General features: G+C 47.0%; 1 protein-coding gene across 2 annotated transcripts in view; it reads left to right on the top strand.

Moving 5' to 3' along the window:
- Nucleotides 1-14,750, top strand: part of LOC139280551 (thioredoxin reductase 1, cytoplasmic-like) — a 34,500-nt gene that overhangs the window by 2,489 nt on the left and 17,261 nt on the right. For both annotated transcript variants that reach the window (XM_070900038.1, XM_070900037.1), the window contains exons 2-4: nucleotides 3,298-3,422; nucleotides 8,579-8,651; nucleotides 10,448-10,567. In XM_070900038.1, the coding sequence (XP_070756139.1) occupies nucleotides 3,336-3,422; nucleotides 8,579-8,651; nucleotides 10,448-10,567 (280 nt within the window). In that variant the 5' untranslated portion in view covers nucleotides 3,298-3,335. The remainder of the gene's footprint in view (nucleotides 1-3,297; nucleotides 3,423-8,578; nucleotides 8,652-10,447; nucleotides 10,568-14,750) is intronic.

Below are 14,750 nucleotides of genomic sequence, written 5' to 3'. Positions count from 1 at the left end.
CTTTCAGGCAGTGAGTTCCAGACCCCCACCACCCTCTGGGTGGGTGAAAAAGGTTCTCAAATCCCCTCTAAACCTTCTACCAATTGCATTACATCTATTCCCCTTGGTTATAGACTGCTCTGCTGGGGGAAATAGGTCCTTCCCATCCAGTCAAAGTTCTCACCATTGCAAAATTTCCATCTGGATCATGCTGTCTTGCACTTGATGGAGCTGGGTCTGAGGTGGGATTGACAGAGGGCTAAGACCACCTCCACTGGTAGAGCAGGGCACTGGGAAGGGTCATTTGCCCCAAATTTAATAGAAATGCCATTGGGGTCAGCCTCGGTTTCTCACTCTGAACAGACTCGGCTTGTCTACCCAACGGTTATTTCAGACATGGACATAGTTTAAGGAAGGTTTCTCCAGGTGTAACGTGTGAACAAAATGTCCACCATTTAGAGTGAAAAAATTATAACAGAAAATGTCCAAAAGTTGAGAGAAAATAGCTACGTGAGAGTGAGATGTTGGGTGTGCTGAGGAGGAGGATGTCTCCTTAATTTGGTCATTGGAATTTGACAATTGCTTTTGTGCGTATGGTTGCACAACAAGCACCAGATCACAGTGTGGATTATGACTTGAGGGCAGAAGCTCTGACACAGTGAGGAAGCCCATGGGTGGTGCAAAGGGCAGTCAATAGAGAGTGCTTAAACTTTTTTTAAAGGATGTTTTGAGATATTTTTGTGAAGGATTTAGCTGATAAATTCAGGGTACTTTTAAAATACTTTCATGTTTTTTGCTTTTAAATGCTGCATTTATATAGCTGCAAAGTTAACTTTTTTGTTTTACAAAAAGAGAAGTGTTGCATTTAGAACTCCTGGTTTTGCAAGTGGTGGTTTCTGCAATAGTTCTAATTGGGAAGGGCAGTGACGATGCAGAATTACAGATCATTGATGAGGAAACCAGGCATGACACACAATTGGTAAAGGAATGAGGGGCAGTTCCTATAATGGGCCACAGATCCCGATACACCTTTGCTTTGTGGAACAGGAACAGACTTGGACTGAATTACTAATGCTGAGCCACTGTCTGTTCAAAAGTGGCCTTGGGTGGATTTTGTTTTTATTGGTAAAAGACTGAACTGACTATATATTTTCAGAATAGACCAACAAAGAATTTATCTCTTGCTTTTGTTCTGAGTTGCTTTGAAAAATTCAGAAAAAAGTGATTTTTTTTTTCCCTCCTCCCTCCTCCTCCCCTCTTTTTTTTTTTCCTACTTTTTATCTGCTCCTCTCCATCCTTCTGCATCTTCTCTCTTCTGTATTATAATTGTTAGAAATACTCTGATTTAAAAATAAAGTATTTGAAGCTGTTATCACCACAAGGGGTGTGAAGCAGAACAGGCACCCTACAACGAATGTTCCCACTAATGTTTCTTGAGGTGCATGGTCCCTTTAACAGGCTGCGCGGCCCAGTCAAAATTTTGAGCATGCGCGAAATTGCCCGTTTGAGGAGCCGGTCCCGGGCTGGGCTGTGTGGGACCTTCAGACAGCTGTCGGCCGCACAGCTTCACGGGAATGTTGCCGACAACGCCACAATCAGGCCTGACCTGGCTCAATCAAATTGGAGGCCCTCGGTCTGGAGTTGGGGTGGGCCTTAACTTTAAATTTGTTCTGTACAGTGGTTTTAGCATTGGTGGGAAGGAGAAAATCCTTCCTTGAGGAATGCACTCTTAATTTTATTGATATTTTTACATTATTTTACAAAAGTTATGAAGGGGCTTGATCGTTTCTCGTTATTTACTGTTTCCACTGACAGGAGGGTCGGTAACCAGAGGACACAGACAAAAAAACCGGAGGAGAATGAGAATTTTTCTTAAGCAGCGAGTTGCTGTGATCAGGAACGGACTGCCTGACAGGCAGATTCGATAGTGACTTTCTAAAGGGACTTGGATAAATAGTCGAAAGCAAAAATTTGCATAGCTGAGAGCTGGCAGAAGTATGATATATAGCAGTTAGCTTCCTGGGGTATTGTACACAAGAGTCAAGACCAAGTAAGGTTAACGGGTAGGGGGATAATTGGACCTGGGCGCACTGATGTATTGTGAAAGTATACATCCTGTTCTTATTTTTAAATAATACTTTGAATTTTGTATTTTTTTTAAAGTTAAATAGCAAAACTTTTGGTTATTTTGGAAGCTGAGAAGTAGAGTGGGTTCAAACACTACTTTCAGCAGGCTGAGTGTCTGGGAGATCCATCAGTGAGGTACTGCAGTGCCACCACGGGTGGGATTACAGTGTGAGCACGGGGACTCCCCATTATAAATGGGGACTTGGGAATTTTATAATGGGGAAACTGTTGACCCAAAACACAACAGGAGGTATGGTTTTGTAGATAAGTGCGTTTAAGACAGACACACACACACAAAATTCGTGAGTTTTCGGCCCTAAAAGTACCTCGAACGGGGTCAAAGATCACACAACTGCAGGGGGTGGGGAGGGAAAGGGGGGGCCACTCATGTTCCCTGTAAGCTGAGCGGCTGCACAGTGCTTCAGGGATCCCCCATGCCTTTAAACGGGCTGCGCACCGCCAACCAACATTACAGGCAACATTAATACAAAAGCAAAATACTGCAGCTGCTGGAATCTGAAATAAAAACCGAATGCTGTAAATCTCAGCGGGTCAGGCAGCATCTGTGGAGAGAGAAACAGAATTAATGTTTCAGGTTGGTGACCCTTCGTCAGAACTGGGGTGTTCAAAATGTAACCGATTCTTGCAGAGCACTGAAGGGGGGAGGGGAGGAAAGAACAAAAAGGAAGGTCTGTGGAGGACAGGAGAGATTAGAGGGATGATGGGTCGACTTGAGATGGTAATGGCAGGAGTTAGAAAAAGATTAGTTTTAGATAGGGTGTGAATGGCAGAGTAATTACCGGCTGCCATGGGAAACAGAGAAAATTATATAGGTTCGGTGAAGGTTTTTTTTATAAAAAAAAACAGAAGCCAAATATGGGCAGAGGTTCTGGTCTGAAATTGTTGAACTCGATGTTGAGTCCAGAAGGCTGTAAAGAGCCTAATCGAAAGATGAGGTGCTGTTCCTCGAGCTTACGTCAAGCTTCATTGGAACAGTGTAGGAGAGGTTGGAGTGGGGGGAGAATTAAAGTTACTGGAAACATTGACTATCCTTCATATCTAATCTGAGATACTCGCACTCAAACAGGAATCTGAATTCAAAAGGTGCCCTATCCCTCTACTCCCGTTTGTTAGAATGCCGATGGGCAGAGAGCAATGTTGTATTTAGCTTTCCTTTCATCTCTTTTACAGGCTCTCAAAAAAAGGGCAAGCTTCAAAATCTGCTGGCAATGACTGAAGCCAATGAAACGGAGGGACCTTATGACTATGATGTGATTGTGATTGGAGGAGGCTCTGGGGGCCTGGCTGCTTCCAAGGTACAGTTCTGTGCAGTAGTAATGCAGCAAAGATTGATCGCACTGTTGATGTGGCCTGTAGTTTTATATAAAGAGGCTAAGAACGGCTTCTTGTGAAAGTGAGTGTAAAACGCCTGAATATACAAAGGGTATGGAACTAAGTTGTGCATCATATACATTCACAATAAGGATCACTGGGCCCGTGAAAAATGCAGAAATAATTGGAAGGAAGCATTTGGCAGGGCAATACACAATAAATGGTAGGATACTGAGAAGATAAGAACATATGAAATGGGAGCAGGAGTCAGCCATTTGGTCCCTTGAGCCTGCTCCACCATTTAATAAGATCATGGCTGATCTGATCATGGACTCAGCTCCACTTCCCTGCCCACTCCCCATAACCCTTTGCTCCCTTATCACACACATCTGTATCTCTGCCTTAAATATATTCAATGACCCAGTCTCCACAGCTCTGGGACAGAGAATGCCACAGATTTACAACCCTCAAAGAAGAAATTTCTCCCCATCTCAGTTTTAAATGGGTGGCGCCTTATTCTGAGACTATGTCTCCTAGTTTTAGTTTCCCCTATGAGTGGAAATATCTTCCCTGCATCCACCTTGTCGAGCCCCCTCATTATCTTGTATGTTTTGATAAGATCACCTCTCATTCTTCTGAGCTCCATGAGTATAGGCTCAGCCTATCTTCGTAAGTCAACACCCTCATCTCCAGAATCAACCGCGTGAACCTTCTCTGAACTGCCTCCAATGCAAGTATATCCTTCCTTAAATACAGAGACCAAAACTGTACGCAGTACTCCAGGTGTGGCCTCACCAATACCCTGTACAGTTGCAGCAGAACTTCTTGGCTTTTACACTCTATCCGCCTTGCAATAAATGGCAACATTCCATTTGCCTTCCTGATTACTTGCTGTACTGACTAACTTTGTGTTTCATGCACAAGGGCCCCCAGGTCCCTCTGTACTGCTGCACTTTGCAATTTTTCTCCTTTTTAAAAAAAAAAATTAGTTTTTCTATTTTTTTTCTGCCAAAGTGGATAACCTCATATTTTACCACATTATACTCCATCTGCCAAATGTTTGCCCACTCACTTAGCCTGTCTATACCCTTTGCAGATTTATTTTGTCCTCATCACAATTTGCTTTCCCACCCATCTTTGTATCATCAGCAAACTTGGCTACATTACACTCGGTCCCTTCATCCAAGTCATTAATATAGATTGTAAATAGTTGAGGACCCAGCACCGATCCCTGCGGCATCCCAATAGTTACTGTTTGCCAATTGGAAAATGACCCATTTATCCCGACTCTCTGTTCTCTGTTAGTTAGCCAATTCTCTATCCATGTTACTATATCACCCACAACCCTGTGAACTTTTATCTTGTGCAGTAACCTTTTATGTGGCACCTTTTTTATAGAAAGCCTTCTGGAAATCCAAATACACCACATCCACTGGTTCCCCCTTATCCATCCTGCTCATTACATCCTCAAAGAACTCCAGCAAATTTGTCAAAAATGATTTCCCTTTCATAAAACCATGCTGACTCTGCTTGATTGAATTATACTTTTCCAAATATCCTGTTACTGTTTCCTTAATAATTGACTCCAGCATTTTCCCAACGATAGATATTGGGCTAACTGGTCTATAGTTTCCTGCTTTGTCTGCCTTTTTTAAAATGGGGGCGTTACATTTGTGGTTTTCCAATCTGCTGGGACCTCCCCAGAATCCATGGAATTTTGGTAGATTACAACCAATGCATCCACAATCCCTGCAGCCACTTTTAAGAAGTGTGGAGGGACCTTGGAGTGCATGTCCACAGATCTCTGAAGGTAGCAGGACGGGTAGATAGGTGGTTAAGAAGGCATATAGTATACTTTCCTTTTATTAGCTGAGGCATAGAATATAAGAGCATGGAGGTTATGTTTGAACTGTATAAAATACTAGTTAGGGCACAGCTGGAGTACTGCGTGCAGTTCTGGTCACCACATTACAGGAAAGATGTGATGCACTAGAGCAGGTACAGAGGAGATTTACGAGGATGTTGCCTGGACTGGAGAATTTTAGCTGAGGAAAAATTGGATAGGCTGGGGTTTTCTTTGGAACAGAGGAGGTTGAGGGGAGATTAAATTGAGGGGCCTGGACAGAGTGGATAGGAAGGACCAATTTCCCTTGGCAGAGGGGTCAATAACCAGGGGGCATAGATTTAAAGTCATTGGTTGAGGGGAGTTGAGAACTTTTCTTCACCCAGAGGGTGGTGGGGGTCTGAAACTCACGGCCTGAAAGGGTGGTAGAGGCAGAAGCCCTCATCACATTTAGAAAGTACTTGGATGTGCACTTGAAGTGCTGTAACCTGCAGGGCTACGGACCGAGTGTTAGTAAAATGGGATTAGGTGGGATTGCTCCTTTCAGTTGGCACAGGCATGATGGGCCGAATGGTGTCTGTGCTGTGAACTTCTGATTCTATGATGAGTAATTCATGGGCCATCACAGCACTGGTTTCTTCATGTGAAACCAATTGTTCAGGACAACTAAATGTTGCTAAAATATATTTTTTTATTTCCTTTTTTGCTCAATTATTTTTCATCAAAGCAAACTGTTTTTACTCAGAATTTTTAGGACTTCATGGGGTGAAATTTAACTTGGGCTAGGAGGCAAACTGGGTATTGCATCTGACACTCTCCAATATTCAGTACTATCAGACGGGGCATATAACTGGCGGCAGATACGCCTCTAGATGTAACTATTCCAAGGCCCACCTGACCAGCCTCCCAGCTTTCACTAGAGCTCATCCAAAACTCTGCAGTCTGTGTCCTAACTCGCACAGACTCCCACTCACCCATCACCCCCTGTGCTCACTGCCCCATGTCCTAACTCGCACCAAGTCCCACTCACCCATCACCCCCTGTGCTCACTGCCCCATGTCCTAACTCGCACCGAGTCCCGTTCACCCATCACCCCCTGTGCTCGCTGACCTACATTGACTCCCAGTCTGACTATGCCGCAGGTTTAAAATTTACATTCTTGTGTTCAAATCCTTCCAGGGGCTCGGAAGGGCCCCCCTCTCCACGCCCCCCACTCTCCACACCTCCCTCCCCTCCACCATGCATTTTGGAGCAACACAAATATTAGGCCTCATTTTCCCCAAATTGTGTTTTTTGATGATGCATGTGCTCAGTATTGCCCAGGGCTGTGAACTTAGAAACCAGCACCTCCTGAGAATATAGCATCAAACCAGCACCTGATGCTCGGGAGGAGGTCCTGTGTCCTGCGAGAGCAGAGCTGTGAGCTGTCGACACCCAGCGGGTTCCTGTTCCATGTCCCCATCCTGTCCGACACTGGAGCTGCACCAGTAGTGTACGATGATGCTGGTGTTTCTGCTCCTGGTGGGAACCAGCTCCTTACTCTGCTGGTGTGGGACTCACACCATGCACGATGGCCTCGGCCAGGATCCCAGAATCGCTGCCCAGGTTGGTGCCCTGTACCATGTTGGTACTATGATTCAAGTGACCTTTGTGGTAGAACAGAACAAGTTACTGATCGACCTACACCTAGAATTGCACCATGCAGAAGGTGGCCATTCAGCCCATTGTGTCAGCACTTGGAGCAAAAAATTAGTCCTACCCTTTTTTTTTCCCTCTCATATTCCTGCAAATTTTTTCTTTTTTTTTTTAAAAAGTAGAATCACAGAACGGTTACAGCACAGCAGGAGGCCATTCGGCTGGTCGAGACCGTGCCGGCTCTCTGCCAGAGCACCTCAGCCAGTCCCACTCCCCCACCCTTTCCCCGGAGCCCTGTAATTTATTTTCCTCCAGGTACTTATCCAATTCACTATGGAAAGTCCCGATTGATTCTGCCTCCACCACCCTCTCAGGCAGCGCATTCCAGATCCTAACCACACGCTGCATTTATTAAAAAAAAACATTTTTCCTCATGCCGCCTTTGGTTCTTCTACCAATCGCCTTAAATCTGTGTCCTCTGGTTCTTGACCCTTCCACCAATGGGAACAATTTCTCGATCTACTCTGTCCAGACCCCTCATGATTTTGAACCTCTATCAAATCTGCTCCAACCCCAGCTTCTCCAGTCTATCCACGTCACTGAAGTCCCTCATCCCTGGAACCATTCTCGTAAATCTTTCCTGTTCCCTCTCTAAGGCCCCAAGCGCTTTGATTCTATGATCTCCAACAAATCTGAAAACATTTTAACGGGTGTCTGACCGCAGTTCAGTGGGCAGCACACTCGCCTCTGGATCAAAAGGTTGTGGGTTCAAGTTCCACTCCAGGGACTTGGATCACAAAATCTAGGCTGACCCTCTAGTGCAGTACTCGGAGTGCTGCACTGCCGGGTGTGCTGTCTTTAGGATGAAACGTTAAACCAAACCTCTTGGATAGATGTAAAAGATCCCATGTAGTAGAGTTCCCCCGGTGCCCTAGCAAAATTTTTCCCTCAATTAACATCACTAAAACCAGATTATCTGGTCACTGCGAGCTTGCTATGCAAATTTGCTGCCGCGTTTTGTAAATTACAACACTGCAAAAATGACTTCATTGGCAGTAAGTGCTTTGGGATGCTCTGGGGTCGTGAAAGGAGCTCTATAAATGGGAACTATAACTAAATGACAGTCTCCCAACAAGACATGATACAGTTTGTGTACCTCCTGAGTTTTGTGCTCGGGTCTCTGGAGTGGGACTCGAATCCACAACATTCTGACTCACGGAAAACAGTTCTGTGTACCTCCCTGAAGAGACGAGGAATGTTGGGACCAAGCTCTTCTTTTTTAATCAAGGAGTCCGAATGAAGCCATAAGCTGTCGTGTGAACAGGAAGCCATTGAGCCCCTCGAGCCTGCTCCACCATTCAATGAGATCATGGCTGATATGCGACCTAACTCCATATACCCGCCGTTGGTCCATATCCCGCAATACCTTTTCGGTTAATAAAAATCTATCAATCTCCGATTTATCGTGTTCATTGTAATACGAGGACATGAGCCGTTTTCTAACCGATCCCCACATCGCAGCGATGGAACGAGTCACATGGGACTTGTTCAGGGTCGAGCCACTTTTAAAAACTAAATGAAATGGAAATCATGAGCCAAAAAGAGGACTTTCCTTCTGATACTTGGCTATGTCTCACTCACATCACTCTCATTATTTCACAGGAAGCTGCCAGTTATGGGAAGAAAGTGCTGGTCTTGGATTACGTCACTCCCACACCTCTTGGAACCACATGGGGTAAATGTTTAATGATGTGCTCCTGTATCTTCACCCCATAAACACTTTGTGCATTCTGTTAAGTTTTTTTTTAATGGATTTCCAGGAACTTGGCGACAATCTCTTTCACAATGTTTCTTTAACATTTTGCAGGTCATTCAACTAGTGCACCCTCTCTGATTAGAAACTGCTGGGTGAATAAATCCTGCGGTCTATCTCGTTCGCCTTCTGACAGTGTCATGATATAACGAGAATGGAGCTGTTCACTAATCCAGTCTCGCTTGGTTAGTCTACAGTTGATCCAGACATGAGGCAATGAACCCCAGTGATGGAGAGCTTTGGGTACCAGAGGTCTAGAGTCCCCCGTTACACCGCCACACATTCTATCTCAAATGATTCATATACCGTATCCCAAAATCTTATTTTCTGAAAGAAACCTATCTAATTTTAAATGAATCGATACTGACTGCTTCCACCATCTCCCTGGGAGCCTGTTCCATCGATCAACCACTCACTCGGTGAACTATCTTCTCCACAGGTTTCTCTCCCTCCCCTTTTTCCTTTTTCATTTCAGTCCAATCTCAGGGGAGGGTGTCGCCAGGACAGCCGTGACCCGAATACGCCTTCAGTGCGCACTTTGTTTCTGACCTTGTGGGGGGACAGAAGCTCTTGACCCCTACGAGGCCACTGACTGGAGTGTGGTGGGGGGGGGGGGGGATAGGGACTATGATGTGGGTGGGCCAGAGTCCCTGTTAAAATGGAATGTGTGGGACTTCCCAATAGGTGCAGAAAGCTGCCCTACATTAGAAGTTGGGCAGCACGATATTTGCCCGGAAAATGAATTGAAAACCTGAATGTCTGATTTCGGGCAGATTTGGCGGGGCAGGAATGCGTTCCAGGAGCAGTGCCTCACTCTGGCAATACGTGGGCTGATTGTCTGAATCCAGGCTGCTGGCAGACATTCCTCCGGTTGTCGGCCCTTCAAGCACGCACTGAATTATTGTTGGAGGGGGTTGGAACTGCTGCCATCGACAGGAGCTGGTAACCAGCGGACGCAGGTTTAAGATCATTAGAACAAGAGATGGGTAGAAATCTATTTTACGCCGCGAGTTGTTCCGATCGGGAATGTTCTACCTGAAGGGTCGGTGGAAGCCGAATCGATAGAAACTTTTAAAGGGGGACAAAAAAGTTGCAGAGCTACGGGGGAAGAGTGGGGGGGAGTGGGACTGACTGGATCGCTCTTCCAAAGAGCAGCATGGGTGGGAGGGGCCGAATGGTCTCCTAGCACTGTGATTCTAAAATGGCGGGCAGTGTGTGCCATTTCTGATTCTCACTGCTAGAGGATAAGGCCAGCAACAATCCCATAAAACTACCCTCTGTTTGTTTGCGCTTCCACTTGGCAAGGCTGAATCAGCCCAAATATTTCACCCAGTCTTTCACCTGCAGTTCATAGAATCATCGACATTTACAGCATCGTGTCCCACTGGCCAACAACGAGCTACCCAGCCTAATCCCACTTCCCAGCTCTCGGTCCGTAGCCCTGTAGGTTATGGCACTTCAGGTACACATCCAGGTACTGTTTAAATGTGGTGAGGGTTTCAGGCAGTGAGTTCCAGACCCCCACCACCCTCTGGGTGAAAACATTTCCCCTCAAATCCCCTCTAAACCTCTGTTATTTTAAATCTATGCCCCCGGGTTGTAATTTATCTAGTTTTAAATTTAAACAAATTGATGGAAAGATTGTGATATCTAGATTTTATAGAAAAAGAAAAGCTTATCAGTGTATGACCTGATATGTGTGTCTTTTTCACCGTCAGGTCTCGGAGGGACATGTGTCAATGTGGGCTGTATCCCAAAGAAGTTAATGCACCAAGCTGCACTCCTGCACCAAAGTCTGGACGATGCCAGGAAGTTCGGCTGGATGTTTGATGAGCAAGGTTTGTGAATGAAAACTTGTAACACAGGAGATGTGAGCTAGAGATTGCAGTAGGATGGTATTTCACATTTGCTATAGTTATGCATCCAATCATATTCCAGCTCCTTAATATTGCCTCTGCCTCAACTCATCTGCTATTCTAACGCCCTCCTGGCCGGCCTCCCACCTCCCACCCTCCATAAACTTCAGCTCATCTAAAACTCTGCTCTACGTGTCCTAACTCGCACCAAGTCCCGTTCACGCGTTGCCCCTGTGCTCGCGGACCTACATCGTCTCCTGGTCCGGCAAGGCCTTGATTTTAAAATCCTCATCTTTGTTTTCAAATCGCTCCGTGGGCTCGCCCCTCCCTATCTCGAACCTCCTCCAGATCTATAACCCTCTGAGATCTCTGCTCCTCCAGTTCTAGTGTGATTATAATCGCTCCACCATCGGTGGCTGTGCCTTCTGTTGCCAAGGCCCTAAACTCTGGAACTCCCTCCCTAAACTGCTCTTTTTTTCCCCCTCCCCATCCCCACTCCTGATGCTCCTGAAAACCTCCCTCTTTGACCAAGCTTTCAGTCGCCTGCCCTAATATCTCCTTGTGTGGCTCGGTGTCACATTTTGTATGTTACTCGCTCCTGTGAAGCGCCGTGGGATGTTTTGCACGGTTAAAGGTGCTATATAAATGCAAGTTGCTGTTCTATCTCACTGTTGGGTAGTATTTCTAACTGAACATTTTAATGGCCCAATCCAGTGGTTACTGCTAGTTACTGATGATAGAATGCTTCTCCTTCAGACCTTTAAATCACACGCCGGTGATCATTTCTCTGATTTCTGGAGAAGTAAATCACTGTTAACATTCTCATTGTGCCTAAGCCTTACTGAATACAATAATCCCTTTCAGTTTCATTGAGACAGTATTTGCAAAGTGCTAGGACTATGATTCAGTGAGTGCAGAGGGGATTTACTGGAGTGATGCCAGGGATGAGCGACTTCAGTTATGTGCAGAAGCTGGGATTGTTCTCCTTGGAGCAGAGAAGGTTAAGGGAAAACTTAAGAGGTGTTCATAATTATGAAGAGTTTTGATCGAGTAAACAGCGACTGTTTCAGCTGGCAGGAGGGTTGGTAACCAAGGACACATCTAAGATAATTGGCAAAAGGACCAGAGAGAATTGGATATATACTTGAAAAGGGAACATTTGTAGGGCCTCGGGGCGAGAGCAGGGGTGAGGGACTGATTGGATCAAAGAGCTGGCACAGGTTCGATGGGCCGAATGGACTCCTGTGCTGCATGATTTTGATTCGATGAAGACTTTTAAGAGGAAGTGACATCGCAAGTTGACTGGAAAGCTATAATGTCACGTACTTGGATTTCCAAAGAGCTACTTGAAAAGATATTGGTTAAGCTCCGTGTTGGGGATTCAGAGTAAATTTTGGTAATGGATAAGGACTGGAGTGAAGTGTAGGAAAAAAAGTTACTGGTTAGATGTCTATTGGGCTGGGGAGAATTGCTGAGTGAGGTTCACCAAGGATCGGGCTTGGAATTCTTAATGTTTCAAGTTTACACCGAAGTCTAGGATTCAAAAACTGAAAGCAAATTGGTCACCTTTGATCCTAAACTAGGAGCAATTGAATCTGAGATGGGGGGGAAATTCAGGAATTGAAAATGATTGAACAGTATGTGTAAGTGGGTGAAAGAATGGTAGACACAATTTAAATTGGATAAATGGTAAATGAATAAATACTGCATAGAGGAAGACAATGGACAGCACACGTACACCGTAATGTGATTTGAGGGGCACTGAGATCCAGGTCTTTGTAGACCATGGTGTTCTACCTCTGCAATCACTGGAGCAGCAACCAACAATGCAAATGGGATGCTGGACTAGATGGCACTCAAACTGTCTCGTGCCCGAGTCACACCGTACCTTGAGCTCTGGAAGAAGTGCAGGGATGTGTGAGGGGGCTGTTCCCCCCAGCGCTGGCTGTGTGAGGGGGCTGTTCCCCCCCCCCCCCCCCCAGCGCTGGCTGTGTGAGGGGGCTGTTCCCCCCCCCCCCCCCCCAGCGCTGGCTGTGTGAGGGGGCTGTTCCCCCCCCCCCCCCAGCGCTGGCTGTGTGAGGGGGCTGTTCCCCCCCCCCCCAGCGCTGGCTGTGTGAGGGGGCTGTTCCCCCCCCCAGCGCTGGCTGTGTGAGGGGGCTGTTCCCCCCCCCCCCCCCCCCCAGCGCTGGCTGTGTGAGGGGGCTGTTCCCCCAGCGCTGGCTGTGTGAGGGGGCTGTTCCCCCAGCGCTGGCTGTGTGAGGGGGCTGTTCCCCCCCCCCCCCAGCGCTGGCTGTGTGAGGGGGCTGTTCCCCCAGCGCTGGCTGTGTGAGGGGGCTGTTCCCCCCCCCCCCCCCCAGCGCTGGCTGTGTGAGGGGGCTGTTCCCCCAGCGCTGGCTGTGTGAGGGGGCTGTTCCCCCCCCCCCAGCGCTGGCTGTGTGAGGGGGCTGTTCCCCCCTTCGCTGGCTGTGTGAGGGGGCTGTTCCCCCCCCAGCGCTGGCTGTGTGAGGGGGCTGTTCCCCCAGCGCTGGCTGTGTGAGGGGGCTGTTCCCCCCCCCCCCCCCCCCCAGCGCTGGCTGTGTGAGGGGGCTGTTCCCCCAGCGCTGGCTGTGTGAGGGGGCTGTTCCCCCCCCCCCCCCCCAGCGCTGGCTGTGTGAGGGGGCTGTTCCCCCCAGCGCTGGCTGTGTGAGGGGGCTGTTCCCCCCCCAGCGCTGGCTGTGTGAGGGGGCTGTTCCCCCAGCGCTGGCTGTGTGAGGGGGCTGTTCCCCCAGCACTGGCTGACTTGAGTTATAAGGAAGGAAGGACTGGAGAAACTTGTCTGAGATGATCTTATTGTGATAATCTCTTGCAATGTCACTTCCTCTTAAAAGTCTTCATCAAATTGTACCACGCCTAGAGTACTGTACACCATTTTGGTCTCTGTATCTGAGGAAGGACATACTTGCCTTAGAGGTGGTGCAATGGAGATTCACCAGACTGATTCCTGGGATCAGTGTTTTCATATGATGAGAGATTGTGTAGAATGAGCCTATAGTCTCAAGTTTAGGAGAGGTTATCTTATTGAAATATACAAGATTCTGAGGGGAATTGACAGGGTAGATGCTGAGAGAATGTTCCCCCTAGCTGGGGAATCTAGAAACCAGGGTCACAGTCTCAGAATAAGGGGTCGGCCATTTAGGACTGACTAGGAGAAATTTCTTCACTCGGTGGGCTGTGAATCTTTGGAATTCTCCACCCAAGAGGACTCTGGGTGCTGAATTAGAGTATATTCAAGGCTGAGAGATTTTTGGACACCAAGGGAATCTAGGGAGGGAAAGTTATGTTGTTAGACGATCAACTAACAATGGAGCAGGCTCTAGGGGTCGTCTGGCCTGTTCCTGCTCCTAATTCTTATATTCTTCTGTTCTTATTGAGGTAGAAGATGGGTAACTCCAGAAAATGGCTTGAGTTGTAAGAATAGGACAAAGGAACTTGGGTTCAAACTAATTCGCACCAAAAATGCTCAACATGTGGAATGGACTTCAGGGTAGAGGAATGGAGGCAAAAAACCCCTGGAATTATTTACGAAACGATTGGATACTGTGATTGTGGGGGGTGGGAGAACTATAGGGCCATCCTGCATGGATGAGCTAAAATGGGACAAATAGCTCCTCCATAATTACCTTGTGAACCTCTGTCGCAGCGAAGACCATAGGCTGCACTGTGTGCCTGTGGTTCTGCTTCACTGAGCTTTAAATGTTGCTCTGTATTCTGAAGTAACTGGCATTGCAACAGTGATTCTGCAAACTTACAACCAGTGCAGAGGGTAGAGGGACAGAGAACCCGTTACACAGTCCATTGCTTGTTACTGCTACATAGTTGTCCGACTATAATGCAGTCAAATCTTTAATAGGATCGCCATATCATATCATAGGCAGTCCCTTGGAATCAAGGAAGACTTGCTTCCACTCTTTATAAAAAAAAATGAGTCTTTAGGTGGCTGAACAGTCCAATATGTGAATTTAGTCTCTGTCACACGTGGGACAGACAGTGGTTGAAGGAAAGGGAGGGTGGGACTGGTTTGCCGCACGCTCCTTCCGCTGCCTGCGCTTGATTTCTGCATGCTCTTGGCGATGAGACTCGAGGTGCTCAGCGCCCTCCCAGATGCACTTCCTCCACTTAGGGCGGT

This window comes from Pristiophorus japonicus, chromosome 15 (genome assembly GCF_044704955.1).
Source record: "Pristiophorus japonicus isolate sPriJap1 chromosome 15, sPriJap1.hap1, whole genome shotgun sequence".
NCBI classification, from domain to species: domain Eukaryota; kingdom Metazoa; phylum Chordata; class Chondrichthyes; family Pristiophoridae; genus Pristiophorus; species Pristiophorus japonicus.
This window is presented reverse-complemented; position numbering and strand designations above follow the sequence as displayed.